The sequence below is a fragment of the Bos grunniens genome, chromosome 29 (assembly GCF_055505025.1).
Source record: "Bos grunniens cultivar Pamir isolate PY7600 chromosome 29, Bosgru_T2T1.0, whole genome shotgun sequence".
NCBI classification, from domain to species: domain Eukaryota; kingdom Metazoa; phylum Chordata; class Mammalia; order Artiodactyla; family Bovidae; genus Bos; species Bos grunniens.
Window position 1 is genome coordinate 1437861 of NC_141193.1, and position 19378 is coordinate 1457238.

Consider the following 19378-nt stretch of genomic DNA (forward strand, 5'->3'; position numbering starts at 1 on the left):
CCACGCAGCTGTCCAGTTTTCAGCACCACGTATCGAAGAGGCTTGTCTTCTCTCTGTTGTCTGTTCTTGCCTCCTTCATCGTGCTAACTGACCATGGAAGTGTAGGTTTACCTCGGGGCTCTTTGTTCTGTCCATTGGCCCATATTTCTGGTTCTGTGCCAGCACCACACTGTCCCGATGACCGTAGCTTCGTACTTTACTTTGGAGTCAGGGGCCGTGACTCCTCCAGCTCTGCTCCTCCATCTCAAGATCGTTGGGTTTATTTTTGCATTTCTAGTTCCGTGGGCAAAGTCCACTAGCATTCTGCTGGGCTTGCACTGTACCTATTGATTGCCTTGGGCACTGTGGTAGTATTAACAGCATTGAAACTCGCAATTCATGAGTGTGCTGTATTTTTTCATCTCTTCGTACCATCTTCAACTGCTGCCTTCAGTGTCTTTCGCCTCCTTAGGCATGTCTGTTCTTAGGTGGTTTATTCTTTTTGATGCTATAGCAAATTGGATTGTTTTCTGAATTTCTTTTCCTGATTTTCATTGTTAGTGTAGACTAGAAGATTTCTGTGTCTTAATTCTTAATCCTGCAGATGTGCTGAATTCATTGATGAGCTCTAGCCGTGTGCTGGACGCATCCTTGGGATTTTCCACGTATAACGCCCTGTCATCTGCAGACAGTCTCAATTTGACCTCTTTCTCTCCAGTCTGGGCTCTTTTTCTTTCTTTTCCTCATCCAGTTGGTGTGTGTGTCTAAGACTTTCAATGCTATGTTGAGTAAAAGTGGTAAGAATAGGCATACTTGCCTTGTTCCTGATCTTAAGGGAAAGTTTTCAGCTTTTCACCACAGACATGACGTTAGCTGTGCTCTTGTCACATACGACCTTTATTATGTTGAGCTATGGTCCCTCTATATGCACTCTGTGGAGGTGTTTTTTAAAAAATGTATATATCATAAATGGATATTGAATTTTGTTAAAAGTCTTTCCTGCATCTACTGAGGTGATCATATGATCTTTATTCTTCATTTTGTTAATGTGGTATATCATCACATTGATTTGAGGATCCATGGGAATTCTCCACGCAAGAATACGGAGTGGGTAGCCTATCCCTTCTCCAGCGGATATTTCTGACCCAGAAATCGAATCAGGGTGTCCTGCATTGCAGGTGGAGTCTTTGCCAACTGACCTACCAGGCAGGCCCAGTGTGGCACAGCACGCTGACTGATGTGAAGATGTTGAAAACTCCTGGCATCCTCGGGGTAAATCCTGCTTGATCCTGGGGTGTAATCCTTTTCACATATTGTTGCCTTCTGTCTGCTTATATTTTTGTTGAGGATTTTTTGCTTATATTTTGTTGAGGTTTTTTTTTTTTTTTGTATATATGTTCATGAGTGATACTGGCCTGTAATTTTCTCTTTTTTGTGTGTGATCTCTTTGTCTGATTTTGGTATCAGGGTGATAGTGACCTCATAGAATAAGTTTGGGAGTGTTAGTTCCTTTGCAATTTTTTGGAGTAGTTTCAGAAGGACGGGTGTTATCTCCTCTCTAAATGTTTGAAAGAATTTGGCTGTGAAGCCATCTGTGTGCTCAGTCGCTCAGTCGTGTCCGACTCTTTGCGACCCCACGGACTGCAGCCCACCAGGCTCCTCTGTCCATGGGATTTTACAGACAAGAGTACTGGAGTGGGTGGCCATTTCCTTCTGGTCCTGGACTTTCTGTTTTTTGGGCATATAAATATGTATAATCTGGCTGTGCTGGGTCTTTTTGCGGCATGAGAGATCCTCCACCTTCACTGAGGCATGTGGGGTCCAGTTCCCTGACCGGGGATCGAACCTGCCCTGGGAGCAGTGTCCCAGCCGCAGTTTTTACATCACGGATTCCATTCGGCACTTGTAACTGTGGTTCATATCTTCTCTTTCTTCCTGGTTCAGTCCTAACAGATCGCACCTTTCTAAGAATGTGTCCATTTCCTCCAGGTTTATCGGAACAGAGCTCCTTATAGCGGTCTCTCGTGATGCCTTGTATTTCTGTGGTGTTGGTTATAATTTCGCTTCCTGTTTTACTGACTCACCAGCCCGCCTGTGCTGTGCAAGCTCTACCCGTGTTTGGGCTCTGACGGTCTTGAATTTGCGGCCTGATCGGCTCCACCTCCTTCCCCGAGCCCCCTGGCTGTTCTCCCAGGTGACGTCTTTCTGTCCTGGAAACCAGTCCCGAGACTCCCCTTGGGGTCCCAGCCCCGGCAGGTGGAATTGAGAGGCAGGGGTGTGGCTCAGAAGAGCCCCCCATACCTGACCCCCTGTCCTCCAGTCCTCAGATCAGGCGCAGAGGAGCGAGTCTCGTGAGCCTGGGGTTTGCAGCGGTCTGGGACTTGCCCCCCAGCCCCGGTCACCCCGTCTCAACTGTCTTCGCTATTCTGTAGCGGGGCAAGTCCTTGGGTGGCAACAGGAGCTCTGCACACCTGTGGGGAGCTGAGAGCACGCGATTCAGGAAGAATATTCTGTGGGTTTCCAGTGTCTGCAGAGTCAAGCTGGAGTGGACTGTGGGCTTGGAAGTGCAGGGGGGACCTGCAGGACTCTGAAGGGCTGTGGTCACGGCAAGAGAGGCCAAGCCTGGCCTCGCGGCACCTCCACCCCAACACACACGCGCCTGCAGGCAGGTGTGCACACACACATGCAAAGTGCACACACACACTCAAATGCAGGCACACAGCCAGACTCGCCCTTCAGATCTGCTCCCCATTCGGCTACTTGGTCCTGATCCTTTCAAAAGGGAGACTGCAGGCTGGGGGTTGTGAGAGCAGTGGCCCAGGGCAGTACAAGGGGGAGGGGAGGGGAGGGGGAGGAAAGTCACCTGATGCTCCCAAAGCTGCAGGAGTCTGGGGGCCGCGTCCAGGAGGGGCAGGAAGAGAGTGAGCCAGGGCAATTCGTTCATATGTAATTCTGGAGTGCTTACTGCAAATGGCTCACGCGTGCCAGGCACTGCGGAAATCAAAGACGGGGAAGGAGTAGTGCAGGGGGTAGGGCGGTGGGCTGGAAGGTCGAGGAAGAACCCAGCCCTCGAGGAAGAGCAAAGACACAGACCTGGAAGCCAGAGACCGAGGTGGAGCCTGTGCCGCCCGCCGCCTGTGCGGGTGGGGGTCTGCCTGACCTGCGTGGTCCCTGCCTGGGCTCCACCCTCCCCTAAGCCCAAGGGGCAAGGCTGGCACCTCTGGGCTGCCTGCCTGCTCCCTGCTGCCCAGGACCGGACACGAGCTCCCGGGAGCCGAGGGCGCCTCTGCTGGCTGTGAGGAGACAGGAGCCCGAGGCCTGCCCTGGGCGGGCACGGCCCAGGGAGAAGCTGGCCGCGGCGGCCTAAACACGATGCCCTTCTCCCGGGACCTGTCCCCGGTGGGCAGTCATCCACCGGCACCCAAGGCGTGAGGACAGTGAGCCAAGGAAGCACTTCCCCTGCACTTTCCCCACCCTCGCCGGGCAGGACAGAGCCCTGGGGCACCAGGGCGAGTCCAGGCTGACCCGTGACCCACAGCGCACGCGAGGCCTCTCTCCCACGGCCGCAGCCCCCCCATCATGACTCCTCCCGGGACCCTGGGCTGCGGTGGGCATCCTCTTGGGGCTCACCCAGGAAGTGTTGAGAGCGCCTGCAACTGACCTTCAGGGCCGGCCAGGCACCCAGATGCTGTGTCCCCCAGCCCACCGCCAACCGCAGCCCTGGCTCTGGCCCTCCGTGGAGACCTCCTGAAGGCTGGCCGCTCCCTTCCAGCCTGCCCTTCCGCACCGCCCCCTGGAGTCAGGGGTCAACACTTCCATGTCCCTGCGTCCCCTCCCCTTCCCTGCCCCTCAGCACTTCTGTTCTCCTTCACAGCTAGAGTCCAGCTCGCTCACCCATCTCTGCCTCTGTCCACCCAGGTCTCACCCCCTTGACCTGAAGCTTCCAGACTCAGGCCTGGTCTCCACTCTGAGCCCTGGGCCATGTCCTGGGGGTGCAGCCAGCACCCAGGTCCTTTATACTCCCACCTGGGAAGCGCTTCTCCAGGCCGAGGGGTCATAGCACTCCAAACCGCTACTCCCATGAGCCCTGCACTCCACCTTGACTCCCTTTTCCCCTGAACGAGGACCCGTGGGATTCTAGCCTCCGGGCCCGCTGCCTCCTCCCAACCGAACACCAGCCGCATCCCACTCCAACTCCCACCGCGTGGACGCCCCTCCTGGCCCGCCACCTGGTCTTCCCCTCCCACCCCTGGGCAGCGAAGCACAGCTGAGCCATGCCTGGTACCCCTGGACCATCAACCACCAAAGCCAGCCGGGTGTACACCTCCCCGGAGACCAGCGGCCGTCCCGATGACCCGCTTCCCCAGCAGACACCATGGAGGGGGGGTCTCTTCTCGGAGGGGGGTCTCTTCTCCGAGCGAGGCCCGAAGGGAAGCCCGCACTCCCAGGCCTGCACCCACATGCCTCCAAGCATTGCCCTGGTGAGGGACTCGGTCTATCTGGACGCGGCCCTCGCTGCCCGCCCCGCCCCCTCTGTCTGTCCCCCTCCCACCCCCCAGGCGCCGGACCTGGCCCTCTGCATGCCCCCTCCCCAGCCCTCTCCCCTCTGTCCACCGCCCGGTTCTGGGAGGGGTGACCACCCCCCTCCTCCATAGCGCCCTTCCCAGCAACCCCACCCCTTCCTGGCTCCTTCCTCCCTCAAGGCCCCAAGTCCCACGGGGCTTCGGGCCCCTTCAGAAGCTGTCCTCCCTGCCCCCCGGGGGGGCTTGTCTCAAACTGTCCCCTTCCTCAGTCTCCCAGTCTCAACGCTCAGCTGCCCCGCCAGCCCCACCATCCATGCTGGAGACACGGGCACCCTTCCTGGCTCCCCCCGGCCCGCCTCCAGCCGGTCCCCAAACTCTCCCCCTCGCCCCCCGAGACCCTCCCAGTGCCCCCCCTCAGCCCACTGCCCGCACTCCCAAGTGCCCACTTCTGGCCACAGCCTACGTCCAGCCAAGCCAGCCCTGACCCTCAGCGCCACCTCAGAGCCCTGCGTGTGCCAGGCTCGCCTGGAGGCCTCGCATGCGGCTCCCGGTGCCCGAGAGGGACTGGGCGCGGCAGTCACTGCCCCGGTGCTCCCTCCTGCTGGTGGGCTTTGCCAGGTCTCACTCTCTGCCAGGAGGGCAGCTGTGCCAGCCCCTTTCACTCCTCTCCAAGGAGGCAGCCACCAAAAGCCCCCTCAGTCCCATCCTGCAGAGCAGGCAGAAGACCCCCAGGGTTACAGGGTGGACGCTCCCTGGAAAAGTCAGCTGGGTGCGGCACTCAGGACCCCCAGGCAGTGCCTGAATGGGGTTCCCGAAGCCTCCGAATCCCACCTGCCTGGGGGCGGGGGTGGGGGGTGGCTAGGAGACGGGGCCATAGCTGGGCGAGTATTTTCGAGTATTTTATTGGAGGTTCACAGATACAAGAGCTCCGAGCAGGGTCACAGCTTGGAGGAGGTGGGGTCGTGGGGGGAGTGAGCCCCCAGATGCTGGCAGGCCCCCGCCCCACCCTGGGAGGCCCCATACGGGCCCTTTTTGCAGGGTGTCAGGTCTGAGGGGCCTCGGGAGCCCGGGTGGGGGCACAGGCAGGGAGAGGGGGCAGCCACTCAAAGCCGGGGTGCAGCAGCACAGGCAGAAACCCAGGGGCCCCCAGAAACGGGCAGGGGGCCAAGAGGCAGAGAGGCCGGGGCAGCACGAAGCTCGCTGCCCCCTTGACAGACGAAGCTTCCGATGGCCCCACTGCCTGGCTCACAGCTTTGGGGTCAGGGGGTGCCCAGGGCGGACGCCCGGCTCTGCCCTGGCCATGTCTCAGGGCCGCGTGTCCCGCCGGCGTGCCCACTGGGGCCTCAGTAGTCGGTGAGCGGGTACCGCAGGAAGATGAAGACCAGGATGATGCAGGAGGCGGCCAGTGCGGAGCTCGTGATGTTGAACAGCCGTGCCGTCTTGGCGTCCTCCACCGCCCCGTTCAGGTCGTTGAGGAGCTTCTTGTCCCGGACCTGAAGCCAGGAGCAGTAAGACCAGCAGTCAGGGCTGAGAGTGGACACACAGGCCAGGCGGGAGGGCCTGAGGCAGAGGGCCCAGGAGAGGGTAGCCCTGAGCCTGGGTCAGTTCCCGATTCCTGACCACCACACGGGGCTACTGCCCAAGGATGTCCTTTCTGGGTGGAAACGTGCGCTGGACTTTGGGGGCGGGGCGGGGGAGGCTTAGGGGCATCAGATCTGAAACTTACTCTCAGTTTATGAGACAAATAACCTGTATTTAACAGGTGGCATCAGTGGTAAAGAATCTGCCTGCCAATGCAGGAGACATCAAGAGACGTGGCTTAATCCCTGGGTCAGAAAGACCCCCTGGAGGAAGGTGTGGCATCTGCTCTAGTATCCTTGCCTGGAGAACCCCACGAACAGAGGAGGGCTGAACCCCTGGAGGGCTACGGTCCTTGGGGTCACAAGGAGTCAGACGTGACTGGGTGAGTGAGCACACACGCAGAAGAGATGCTGGATGTGGTGAACTATTAACTGCTGGGGGTCTGGGTGAAGGGCATGCAGGGGTTCTTGTATCTCCTTTCTGGCAACTTTTAGGTAAATCTAAAACACTTAGGGGACTTCCCTGGTGGCCCAGCGGCTAGGACTCTACACTCCCAATGCAGAGGCCCGGGCTGGATCCCTGGTCAGGGAGCGAGATCCCACATCCAAGAGTTCACACACTGCAACGAAGACCCAGCACAGCCAAATAAACACATAAATAAAATAAATATTAAAGACAGAACTATTTATAATAACACGGGTTGTTGATGCTGTTTTACGTACTTGAAAGTTGCTAAGAGGGTAAAAATTCAGTGTTCTTACTACCAAAAAAATTAAAAACAGGTAATTATGAGAAGTGATGGAGTGCTAACTAACCCTGCTGTAGAAACCACTTCACGCGACGCACACGTGTCAGGTCATCGCGTACACCTTAAGCGTGTTCAGTGTCACAGGTCGACTCTACGCCACCAGCTCTGGGAAAATAGACGGAAGAGGAAGCTGGCCTCAGAGAGTCTGTGACTGGGTGAGGGGGCGTCACGAGTGTGTGCTGACTTGACTGGTTCCGCCTCACTTACAGTTAACTGGGGCTCCCTGAGGACACACGCTGTGGACAAGGGGCAGCCCCCAGGGCCTCGAGACGGGATATTAAAGTGAACGGGGGCCTCCCTGGTGGGCCAGGGGTTGAGAATCTGCCTTCCAATGCAGGGGACATGGTTAGATCTCTGGTCACGAAACTAAGACCACATGCCATGGGGCAACTCAGCCCATGCACCGCAAGCGAAGCCCATGCGCTGGAGCTAGAAAGCCCGCCTGATGCAGCAAAGACCCAGCACAGCCACACTCACGCCCAAGCGAGAGGAGCGGCCTGGAGTCCAATAAGTCCCAGGGAGCCATAGACAGCGGTGGGCCTATTCCCAAGATCCTCTGGCTGGGAAGGAGTGTCCCTGGGGAGGCGCCCCTGGCCTCATCCAAGCCAGGTCTTAGGAGTCCCCTTCCCTCCCACCTTCTCCTTCCACAGAGCCCAGAGAGGTGCAGGTCTGAGCATACTGCAAGCAGAGCCTGGGAGGAGGAAGAAAGGGAGCAAGGAGAGAGACAGGAGAGGCAGGAAGAGAAAGTCTTTGCATCAGCAGATTGGTGGATGGGTGGGTGGATGGATGGATGGATGGATAGATGGATGGGTGGGTATATGGACAAAAGGCAGGGCCTGGGTTAGGCAGATAGATGGCACTGATGTCTGGCTGCCTGGAGGGTGGAGGAGGGATGGCAAGCTAACACAGGGAGACATAGACGCGCAGGAGGGTGGGAGTGTGTAGGGGTGGATGGACTTCCTGTGGACACTCAGGAAAGAACCCAGGGAGCAGGGATGTTTGGGTAAAGCCCAGGAGAGCGTGGAGAGATGGTCATACGCTCACCTGCAGGGAAAACAGGTGTCTAAAGACAAAGCTCCCAGGTGTAGATGTGCTGAGGTCTACCAGAGGAATAACCAGAGGCCGGTGTGAGGAGGGCAGAACCCAGAGGAGAGGGGAGGGGGGCTTAAAATCAGAGAGGAGACTGTCAAGGAGCAATTTGTGTGGGGCTTCATAGGCACTTTTTAGCAGAAAACAGGCAGGCTCTGGAGTTTTTTACTCTGATAATTCTGGATGCTGTGTGTAGAACATACTGCAGGGGCAGAGGCTGGAGAAAAGCAGAAAAGAGGCTCCCTTAACAGCCCAGGTGAGTGGGCAGGGTGGGTCGTGTCAGGTCAGTAGACATGAAGGTGGTAAGAACTGACCGTTTTCTGGGTCTATTTTGAAGACACAGCTGACAGTATTTACTGGGATCAGATGTGCAGTGTGATAAAAAAAGAAAGGAATTTGAGATGATTGCAAGGCTTTTTGATCTACTGAAATAAGGGGGTTGTAGGGCACTCCAGGAGGAGGACGCTTGTGAGCGATTCAGTAGTTTGACTTTTGACGTGAAGCTAGAAATGTCTTCTAGACATACAGCTAGGTATTTTGAGCAGGTAGGTTTTGTAGAGCCTAGTTTAGGGGTAAGGTCTAGGGCAGAGATACAAATTGGAGGAGCATCAACATAAAGATGCTACTTAAAGCTCTGAGACTGGACGAGAGCACCAAGGGACTGAGCACCGACAACGGGAAGAGGAGGACCAAGGACCACGCCTGGGAGCACCCCGTTAGGAGATCCGGGAAGCAAGAGGCAGTGAGGAGGGGAGGCTGAGATGAGCGGGCGAGAAAAGCAGAAGAAACAGGGCTTCCCTGGTGGTCCAGAGGTTAAGAATCTGCCTTCCAACGCAGGGAACATGGGTTCGATCCCTGGTTGGGGAATTAAGATCCCACGTGCCGAGGGGCAGCTAAGCCTGTGCTGCAACTAGAGAAGCCCGTGTGCTGCAATGAAGACCCAGAGTAGCCACCCCCTCAAAAAAAAAAAAAAAAAAAAAAAAACAGAGCAGAAGAAAGGCAAAGAGGAAGGAAGGATGGCGGTGGGTGCAATGGGCTGAAGGAGGAGGAATAAACATGGAGGAGCGGAGTGGATAAACGGATGCGTAGCACAGGGCAGAGAGGTCGCTGGACGATGGTGGCTGGATAAGGGAAAGAGAAGGAAGGCCCTTTGGCGAGTGAACAGACTGATGGATGGGTAACTGGGTAAGTCAACTGAAGCAAGGAAATGAGAAAAATGGGAGCATGAGCAGGCGGATAAATGGATGGTAATATACACGCTCTCTGATGAGCGTGTATGTTACTGGGGTGACAGAGTGTGTGTGACGGGAAGGGAGGGAAGATGGGTGGACGGGTGGACAGACGAGCTGACGCCAGCTCCAGAGCGGACTACCTGGATGGACGTGGTAAGCAATTGGGAGAAAGGAGTAGAGGAAAGACAGGGAAGGTGAGTACACAAACAGATGAATGAGCAACTTAATTTAGAGGTGATTGACCAGGAAGCGTGAACCAATGAAAGGAAGAGACAGAAATGTACTGATGGCCGGCAGATGACTGGCTGGGGCGGTGGGGGGTGGATACAAGGTCACGAAGAGGAAAAAGTCGAGAGAGAAGAAGGATCGACAAATCCAAGTTTTAACGGATGAACGATTAGCTGTACTGATAGAAGGGGTGGCTAGATAGCGAGAAAGGGTGGAGAAGAGCAGAAAAGAAGGCTGTACAGTTGGATGAGTGAATGAGTAAAGGGAGAGATGGATAGAAAGTGCAGTAAGCTAGAGAGGAAGACATGAGTGAATGAACAGGCAGGAGGTGATGACCAGCTGCGGCCTCCCTGGTCCAGTGGTTTCGACTCTGTGCTGCCAGTGCCGGGGCTCAGGTTCAATCCCTGGTCTGGGAAGTAGGATCCCGCATGCCACAGAGCACGGCCAAAACATGCTTTAAAAAAAGAAATAAATAAAAGCAAAAGCAAACAAATGGTACCTGATTAAACTTAAAAGCTTTTTGCACAGCGAAGGGAAAGCAAAAGCAGGTGAAAAGACAACCCTCAGAATGGGAGAAAATAATAGCAAATGAAACAACTGACAAAGGATTAATTTCCAAAATATGCAAGCAGCTCATGCAACTCCAGGCCAGAAAAACAAACCACCTCATCAAAAAGTGGGAAAAGGCCTACACAGACATTTCTCCAAAGAAGACACACAGATGGCTGACAAACGCGTGAAGAGATGCTCAACATCGCTCATTATTAGAGAAATGCAAATCAAAACCACCGTGAGATACCACCTCACACAGCTCAGAATGGCCCTCGTCAAAAAGTCTACAAACCATAAATGCTGGAGAGGGTGTGGAGAAAAGGGAATGCTCCTGCACTGTTGGTGGGAATGTAAACTGATGGAGACACTGTGGAAGATGGTAGGGAGATTCCTTAAAAACTAGGAATAAAACCACCATATGATGGTATCACTGACTCGATGGACATGAGTCTAAGTGAACTCCGGGAGTTGGTGATGGACAGGGAGGCCTGGCGTGCTGGGGTGCTGCGATTCATGGGGTCACAAAGAGTCAGACACGACTGAGTGACTGAACTGAACTGATGATCCAGCAATCCCACTCCTAGGCATATACCCTGAGGAAACCAAAGTTGAAAAAGACCCATGTATCCCATTGTTCATTGCAGCACTCTTTACAATAGGTAGAACATGAAGCAACCTAGATGTCCATCGACAGATGAGTGGATAAAGAAGTTGTGTTACATATACACTACGGAATATTACTCGGCCATAAGAAGGAATGCATTCGAGTCAGTTCTAATGAGGTGGATGAACCTAGGGCCTACTATACAGAGTGAAGTAAGTCAGAAAGAGAAAGATAAATATTGTATTCCAATGCATATATATGGAATCTAGAAAAATAGTACTGAAGAATTTATTTGCAGGACATCAACGGAGAAACAGACAGAGAATAGGCTGATGGACATGGGGAGAGGGGAGGAGAGGGTGAGGTGTATGGAGACAGTAACACGGAAACTTACACTGCCATATGTAAGCTAGATAGCCATTGGGAATTTGCTGTCCGGCTCAGGAAACTCAAACAGGGGCTCTGTATCAACCTAGAGGGATGCGATGGGAGGGAGACGGGAGGGAGGTTCAAGAGGGAGGGGATGTATGTGTACCTATGGCTGATTCATGGTGAGGGTTGACAGAAAACAACAGAAGTCTGTAAATCAATTATCCTTCAATAAAAAATAAATTAATTTAAAAAAAGAAAAATGGCGATGACTATAGAAAGAAGAGTGTAACGAGTCAAAGGTCCAGGAAACGAACCTGATGGCGACCCCGAGGAATTTCCCTGGTGCGTCTGCCCCTGCTTCCTCATCTGCAGTTAGCCGCACCAGTCTCATAGGCTTCTGCTGCTGCTGCTAAGTCGCTTCAGTCGTGTCCAACTCTGTGCGACCCCTGAGACGGCAGCCCACCAGGTTCCCCCATCTCTGGGATTCTCCAAGCAAGAACACTGGAGTGGGTTGCCATTTCCTTCTCCAAGGCATGGAAGTGAAAAGTGAAAGTGAAGTCACTTAGTCGTGTCCGACTCTTAGTGACCCCATGGACTGCAGCCTACCAGGCCCCTCTGTCCATGGGATTTTCCAGGCAAGAGTACTGGAGTGGGGTGCCATTGCCTTCTCCAATAGGGTTTTGCTACCTTTAAATAAAATATTACATTTAATTAAATAATGAGACATGCTTAGAACAGTGCCTAGAATATAAAAGTTCAATAAATAACTGGGCTGTTTGGTGGTTATTGGTATTTGCTGGCTTTTTGTTACTACTATTATTGCTATTAATGAGTAAGGGGGGAAACAGATGAACCCAGGGAAGAAAAAGATTAGATGGCGAGCTGGGTTGATGGAAAGAGTAAGACTGATGGATGAGGTTGGTGGATAAACAGCGCGAGGAAAGGCAGAAAGAAAAGACAGAAGGAACATGAATTTAGTAAGTAAGTGAATGAGTGAATCTACGGATGGTTGGCAGCGTGGAAGAGAAACTCTGGAAGGAAGGAAGATGAATATATGAATTTATAGAGAGAAAATGGACGGGCAAAGAGTTGAAAGGGTGGAAACATGAGTGCATGCGTTGGTGGGTGGACAAGGTGAGCAAGGGTCTTTTCCTTGCAAACCTGTCCCTTCTACGGCCTCCTTCCTCATGTGCGAATGGCACCTCCGTTCTCTCAACAGATCAGATGAATGTCCTTTGAGCTCCTGGGCGGCTCAGAGGTAAGGAATCTGCTTGCAATGCAGGAGACGCAGGTTCCATCCCTGGGTGGGGAAGATCCCCTGGAGAAGGAAATGGCACCCCACTCCAGTATTCTTGCCTGGGAAACCCCATGGACAGGGGAGCCTCGTGGGCTACAGTCCGTGGGGTCGCAGAGAGTTGGACATGACTGAGCAACTCAACAACAGCAGTCTTAGGCTCTTCTCTCTTTTCCCTCACCTCATGCCCAACCCACCAGGATAGTCTACTGACTTTTCCTTTAAAAAACGGGATCTGCTTCCACTCTCTGCTCCCACCTTCTGAACCAAGACTTGACTGAGGCAATAGCCTTTGATCTGGTCCCCAGCTCCGCAACTCCTTAAGCCCTTATGGGCTATCTCCCCCAGTAACAAGGGCAATCTTTTTAAATACAAGCCACATAATATTGACTCTTTGTTTAAAATTCATCCAAGATTTCACTCAAAACAAAATCCTACTGGGGCAGACACAATGCACGTGGTCTGGCCCAGTACACCCCATCTCTGGACCAGCTCCAAGGCTCACCCCCACGCCAGCTACGCTGGGCCCTGAACCTGGCTTTGCCTCGGGGCTTTTGTAATACCCAGTCCATTTTCCTGGAATATGCTTTCCCAGATGCATTTATGGCTACTGCATGAATTCATTCAGGTTTAGACTAAAATATAATCTCATCAAAGAGGCCTTCCTTGCCCACTGTATATAAAATAGCACCTCGTATATCCTTGACGATGCTTCATTTATTGTTCATAGCTGACATTACCACCTGACTCACGTAAGTGTAAGTTTTATTATTGTCTGACTGCTGACCAGGATGTAAGCTCTTCTAGACAGGGATCACGTGTTGCTTGTCACTTACTAGGAACGAGACAATTATTTATTACTCGTGGGATCAATGGGTGGAGAGTGACAGGGTGCTGAAGTGTCTGAATGAACTGATGACCGGGTGACTGACTAGAAGAGGTTAATGAATGGCTACGGCGGCTACACGCGAGTCAGGGAGGGACAGCGTGGAAGAAGACGTCAGGCGCGAGAGCTGGAGCGCGGGCAGATGAATCAATACACAGATTCAGGGAAGCCGGTAGATGAAGGTGTCGAGCAAAGACGGGGCAGGAGGAAAGAGATGACACGCATCCATGAAGGTGTGTGGGCCACAGACAGAGCCCTGATGGACGGGCCAGGTGGGTGGCGGGTGGGGGAGGGGCTGAAGAAAGTGCTACACGGCGTGGACGGAGGAGTGAATGGGAGGCTGGAGGAGGGCGTGGGGGGAGCAAATGGGTGGGAGAAAAGAGAATAGGAGGAAGCGAAGGTGAGAGCGGGCCGTGCGGGGCCGGAGCACCAGGAGCAGGGGCTGGACTGCTGGCGGTCGTCGTGAGCCCTGTCTGGGCCACCCACCCCCACAGCGCAGGCCGCGGCCCCAGGCTCCCGTCTGTGGCCATGCCTGCCCAGACGGACCTGGCTGCGCCCGAGGGGGGCTGTGGGGACACGGCAGGCCATCCTGCTCCTGGCGCTCCCGGGAATGCCGTTTTGTTCGGCCGTGCTCTGCGAGTGGAGGAGGGGATGGGTTCAGTGACGCAGGTCAGCGCTCGGAGGGATCCAGGGAGTCCAGGAGTCCAGCCAAGGCCCCCTGACCCCAAGGCCGTAAGGTGCCCTTGCAAGTGCCCACGACTGGCTGCAAACAATGTCCGGAGCAGCAGGCCAGGAGACGTGCAGCCGGACAGACAGATGGCCGAACTCCCGGGTGCGGGAGCCCGGGCCAGCAGGCCCGCCTGTCCCTCTGCCGGGGACAGAGGCAGCTTGCCTTGCTGGCTGCCCATGCCGCTCCCCAGTAAGTCCCACGCCTCTCTGCTCCGAGAGCCCACAGAGAGGATGTGGGGGAGCGCCCGGCTGGAGGCACAGTGGGGCTCCTTCTGCCTCTTAGAAGCACCATCTCCCACCCCCCACCCCAGCGCGGAGCCTTGCACTCAGTTCAGAAACCTGTGACCTACCTACAACCCACGGCAGATGGGCCTGCCCGGGGCCCGCCGGCACCCACAGGAGCCTCACAGCCACGCCCAGGTCCACGGGCTGCTGGCGGGACTGGCAGGAGGGCCCCAGAGGCAGAGCTGAGGCTGGGGGGCTTCCCCCGGCCTCCCTGGGACCCCCTTCCTTTTGCTGCCTCTAAAGCACACATGCACACTCATGCACACACAGTTGTACACACGCGCATAGACACACTCATACACTCACACATCCACACATACAATTACACGCACATGCTCGCTGATACCTATATGCACACACACACACAGTACACACAGTTACACACACATGCACACTCACACCCTCACATAGATACACGTGCATTCTCACGCCTGCACATCTCAAGCACACACATACATGCTCACACCTATATGCACGCACACACTCTTGCACACACACTCATGCTCTCGTGCACACTCACACGTGCCCACACGCATGCACACTCACTGGACACAGTTCCTGTCCGATGGAGCCCAGGGCTGGGTACACTAGCCTGGAGATGAACGCGTGAGCAGCGGGGGGATGGAGGCCCTGAGGATGAGTCAGGAGGCGGGAAGGCCAGGTGGCCAGGCCGTGTGACACTGGGACAGGGACGGGTGGGGGGTGCTCCATGCTCAGAGCAGCAAGCAGAGCTGTCCCAGCCTCCGTCCCCCCGGGTGCCAGCCCCTCCTCTGCCTCTAGCCTGCCCTCCTCCGTGTTCCCGCTCCCCACCCCTGCCTCAGGCAGCAAATCTGGGCCCAGGAAAAGGGATGACCTGGCGAGATGAGAGCCCAGCCCTTGGGGAAGCGGGAGGAGACAGGGAGGCCCGGGTCTCCCTCTGCCCCTCTGCGGGTTGGGCTCCAGCAGCCCCAGGCTCTTGGGTCCTGACGCACCCGCAGGGATCTCCGGACCCCAAGTGTGAGTCAACCACAGCTCCCTTCCCCCATTTCGGTCCATTTTTCTCCGCTGTGCCCTCGAGGGTGGGGAGCAGGGGATGGGGGTATCCTGTCTGCTCCGCTCCGGCAGCTCCCATCACAGCAGCGAGGGAAGGCCTTCTGAGAGCCGTGCACACCGAGGGTGCGGGGTCAGGCTGCATGGGACACACTCAGGCCTCCCTGCCCCGGCCTCCCCGTCCCATCCCCCCAGGATGGGTCACTGGAAAGCATGTGAGAGGGGCAGAGCAGTGGTGGGGGCAGCGCCCCGTCTGTCTGTCACAGCCCCCCTGAGTGCCTGCCTGGCGTCAGGCTCCCTGTGCGGGGCTGGGACAAGGTCTCCAGCAGTGACGTCAGCCCTCCTCCTATCGACAGGGGAAGGATTCCAAGCTCTCTTCACCTCCACGCTGGCTCCATCCTAATGCCCAGGGGCAGCTGCGCCCAGGCCTAATTCCCAGGTCTCTACACAGGGGACAGGACACTGAGGTCCCAACCCCAGAGGCCAAATTGGCCGTGCAGAGACCCTGGCCCCGAGGACGCTGAGCCTGCCAGGACGCCCTGGAAGGTTCCCCAGCTCAGGATGCGATGGGCAGGCCTTCTGCTGTCCTGAGCTAGCTGGCCGACCTCTGCGTCTCCCTAGGTCCCCCAGCCTCTCCGCTATACCTGCTGCACCCACGGGCTTCTTTGTGAGGGAGGAGGGGTCAGCACCACTGCTCAGCTTTCCAGACCCCCCAGCCCCTCCTCCATCCTCCTGGCTCACCTTGAGGGAGTAGGCCAGGGCGATGAAGCCCAGGCAGCAGAAGTTGAGGTAGACGAAGTTGAAGATGGACCAGAGGTAGTAGTCATTCACCTCCGTGGTGTCTGGGTAGACCTCGATGACGGTCGTGGGGTTCGTCATGGTCTTCTTCTCCGCCAGGTGCTTGCAGGCCGGGGGGGCACCGGCAGCCCGCACGCTGTCTGTCTTGCTGCTCTTGGACTCCATGGGGAACAGGGTGGGCGCCATGGGGGGTGAGGCCGAGGGCTCCGGGGCCGGGGCCGCCGGAGCCTGCAGAGCTGGGGGCTTGGACACGCAGGCGAAGCAGCCCTTGGGCGAACCTGCCGGGGGCCTCGGGATCCAGAAGGCCCCGTCCAGGGGGATTCGGGCTTCCTGGGTGCCGTCCGTGGTGCTGGCCGGGGCTCCCAGCAGGGCTGGGCACTGGGCGGGGCCCTGGGCCTGCAGGGAGGGGGAGACGAAGAATAAGCCGGGTCCTGATCACCCTATGGGCCCACCTTGGCCCCTACAGCCTCCCCCTTGCAGTCTCATAAACAGCTCCAGGGACACGGAAATCCCGCAGGGGCAGCCAGTTGCCGGCCACCACCTGCCTCCCCCACCGTCCCCCGCCCCATGCCAAAGCCCTCCGAGCAGCCTTGGCAGGGACAGCAGGGGCTTCCCAACACTTCACCCGCTGACACACAACAGCAACACTCCCACACTCCCCCAGCACCCGACCGACAGGCTCTCTCAGTAAACAACGCAAGCAGCACCCCAGACACGGCGCCCACACAGGGCACGCACGCCCACAATGACACGGCCTCTGCCAGGCTTGGCAGGCGGAGCGGAGCTCTGCCCGGCACCTGCACGCTGGCACAAGCTGACGCTTGGGACACAAACGCCAGCATCACCGCCCGGCTCTCCAGACACCAGCACACCCCGTGCGCCCAGAGAGGCCTCCAGGTAAACAAGCCCGCACTGTGACCCTCACACACACCGCGCCACAGGCCCCGACACAGTCGCGGAAGAATGAACCCGCCGCCCGCGGGGGCTCCGAACTCGCGCGCATCGCCCCTGCCCCCCGACCCGGCCCGGAGCAGCTCTGGGACCCCAAGCGCGCGCACTCGCCGGTCGCCAGGAGCAGACGCACAGCGACACTCTGCAGAACGAGCCGTCTCAGACCACGCGCCCTCGCCCCGCGCCGCCCCGGGGGTCCGGCAGCCGGGGCCCCGCGGCGCCCGCCCCCTGGCCCCCAGCCCGGCCCAGGTTTGCCGCAGCCGCGGGAAGACGCGCGCTCACCTACTGGCGACTCCTCGGCGGCCGGGCCCGACCCTGCGCTCGCTGCGCGCGTCCTTTCGCCGTCCCGCCGGTGGCTGGCTGTCCCGCCGCTCGGCGTCCCGGCGGCCCGACCTCGGCGCGGGGAGCGCGCGGGGCGGCGCGGGGAGGGGCGCGGGCTGGCAGCGCCGCTCCTCCGCTGCCTGCGCGCCCTCCGCAGCGCCAGGGCCGGCCGCCGGCTGCAGCCCAAACCTGACTCACGGCGGCGGCGGCGGCGGGCGCAGCCACCTCCCCGCCTCCTCCCGCCGGTGGGGTGGGCGCTGCGGGCGCCGGCCGGAAGTGGCGACCCTTGCGGGTGGGCAGAGCTGGGCAGGGATGGGCTCTCCCGCAGCGCCCAGCCCGGGCGCCCGCGCCACCTGCCTGCGTCTCCCGGATCCCACCCGCTCCCTGTGTCCTCCCTCTGGCTGAGCCCCCGGCCCCTCGCTGAGCCGTCCCACCTGTCTTTCCGGGGAGAGCCCCTTCCCCCTTCTGTGCTTCCCCCTGTCTCGCCCCGCCCCGGTTCCCAGGACCCTTCCCCTCTGTGCTGCCCCTTCTCTGCCCGGTGAGTTTCCTGCTCCATCTGGGCTCTCTCTGCGTCTCAGCCCTTGCCCCTACCCACCTAGTCCCAGGCCAGGTGGGTGTCTGGGCCTCCCCAAGCCCTCTGCCCACAGAACCCTCTGCCCACAGTCTGTCTTCACGAAGTCAGTGCTCACGTCTAGCCAGGCTCCTGTCTGCGCGCCTGTCCCCACAGGACTCCGCTCCTATCCAAGCCCCCACCAGGGCCCTAGTTCCTCCTGAGTCTCAGGCCCCTCCCAGCCCCAGGGCCCCCAACTGCAGTCCTTCCCCAAGCAGGGTGCCCCTCGCCAGGCCCCCACCCGAGCCCCAACTCTGCCCAGTCTTGCCCCTGACCTGGCCGGGACTTCATCCTTCCTGAGTCCACCCCACCGAGTTCCCGCCCCCACTTTCCCCCAGATCTGAACTCAAGCTCCCCAAGCCCAGAGCCCCTGCTTGAGCCCAGGTAATGTCGCTCCCTCACGAAGTCTAGTCTTGGAGACCATGACCCCTCACCTGACAGGCCTCTTTGCCCCTGGGGCCAGGTGTCCCTTCCCAGGCCCGGTGACACTCATCCCCCTGGAGCTCAGGCCTCCCACCTGCCCAAGCTGCCCTGTGGGCTCTGTCACCCTCGCCCCCGTCCCAGGCCTCCAGCCCCATCTACGCCGCCTCCCTGCCATTCTGACACTTGCCCCACATCGGTTGCCCTTCCTGCAGTCGTCCCAACCACACCCTCGCCATGGGGAAGCCCCAAACCCCTCCTCGCTGCACAGGGGCCTCCGAGGTGGTCCTCCTCTCCAACCAGCCACCGCTAGGAGCAGCGGCCCCCCCTCCACCCCTGCCCCACGCAGCCGCCCTCCCGGTGGCAGCCTGTGCTCCCCCTCGAGCCCTTGTTACCCCCACAGGCTTTGAGCCCTTCCTCCCATGAAGGCCGCTTCTGCTCTGACCGGCTCGACTCACCTCTTGTCTCCAGGACACCCTCTCCTCCCATCTGGCTCCTACCCAGGGGCCCCTTCTCCTCAGAGTCCTCTCTGAAGCCCCTTCTCTCGAGAACCCCTGCACGTGCCGAGCCCGAGCCCTTGTCTGCAGCCTCTTCCCTGGTCAGGCCCCCTCTCCTGTCCAGGGCTGATCAGGAGCCCACAAAGAGCTGGCTCTAAAGATGCTGCTAAAACTGTCTTCCAGGGGGCAGGGTCCCAGAGCAACATCCCTCCCCTGCCCGACCACACCCTTGGCAGGCCCAGCCCACAGGTGAGAGGGCGATGGGACTTCCGGGAAGCTGGGCTCAGTTCTCCCCCAGCAGTCCACCACCGACCCCCTTCCAAGGGCCTGGCTCGGCGGTGGCGCCTGACCTAAGGGGCCAGTGAGCCTGTGTGTGGCCTGGGAACCTGTCTCCCTGGCGTGCCAGCTGGGCTCCCTGGGACAGGCTCTGCCCAGGGCTGGGCAGGCTGCAAGGCGGATGGGCTGGCCTGCCCGAGTCCAGCTGGTCCTCGGGCATGGGAGAGGGCACCAGGCCCACAGGGGTCTGCTTCTGGTCACTGGGTGGAGCTGGGCTTCCTCTCCCAACTCCAACCACCCTGCCCCCGACCCCC

The 19378-nt window shown here is 58.0% G+C and overlaps 1 protein-coding gene across 1 annotated transcript; it reads right to left on the reverse strand.

Moving 5' to 3' along the window:
• Positions 1–5385: 5385 nt before the first annotated feature.
• On the reverse strand, positions 5386–17508 carry IFITM10 (interferon induced transmembrane protein 10). The gene is made up of 3 exons (XM_086383843.1): positions 17223–17508; positions 15933–16385; positions 5386–5995 (listed from the first exon to the last, which is right to left on the reverse strand). The coding sequence occupies exons 2-3, from the start codon at positions 16173–16175 to the stop codon at positions 5846–5848; spliced, it is 393 nt and encodes a 130-aa protein (XP_086239969.1). The 5' UTR covers positions 16176–16385; positions 17223–17508; the 3' UTR covers positions 5386–5845.
• Between the last annotated feature and the right edge of the window lie 1870 nt (positions 17509–19378).

Coding starts and splice junctions, on each gene's coding strand:
- IFITM10 (XM_086383843.1), bottom strand. CDS start 16,175: ATGGCGCCCACCCTGTTCCCCATGGAGTCCAAGAGCAGCAAGACAGAC. Junction 5,996..15,932: donor CCCTGGCCTACTCCCTCAAG/GTGAGCCAGGAG, acceptor TCCTGGCTTCAG/GTCCGGGACAAGAAGCTCCT.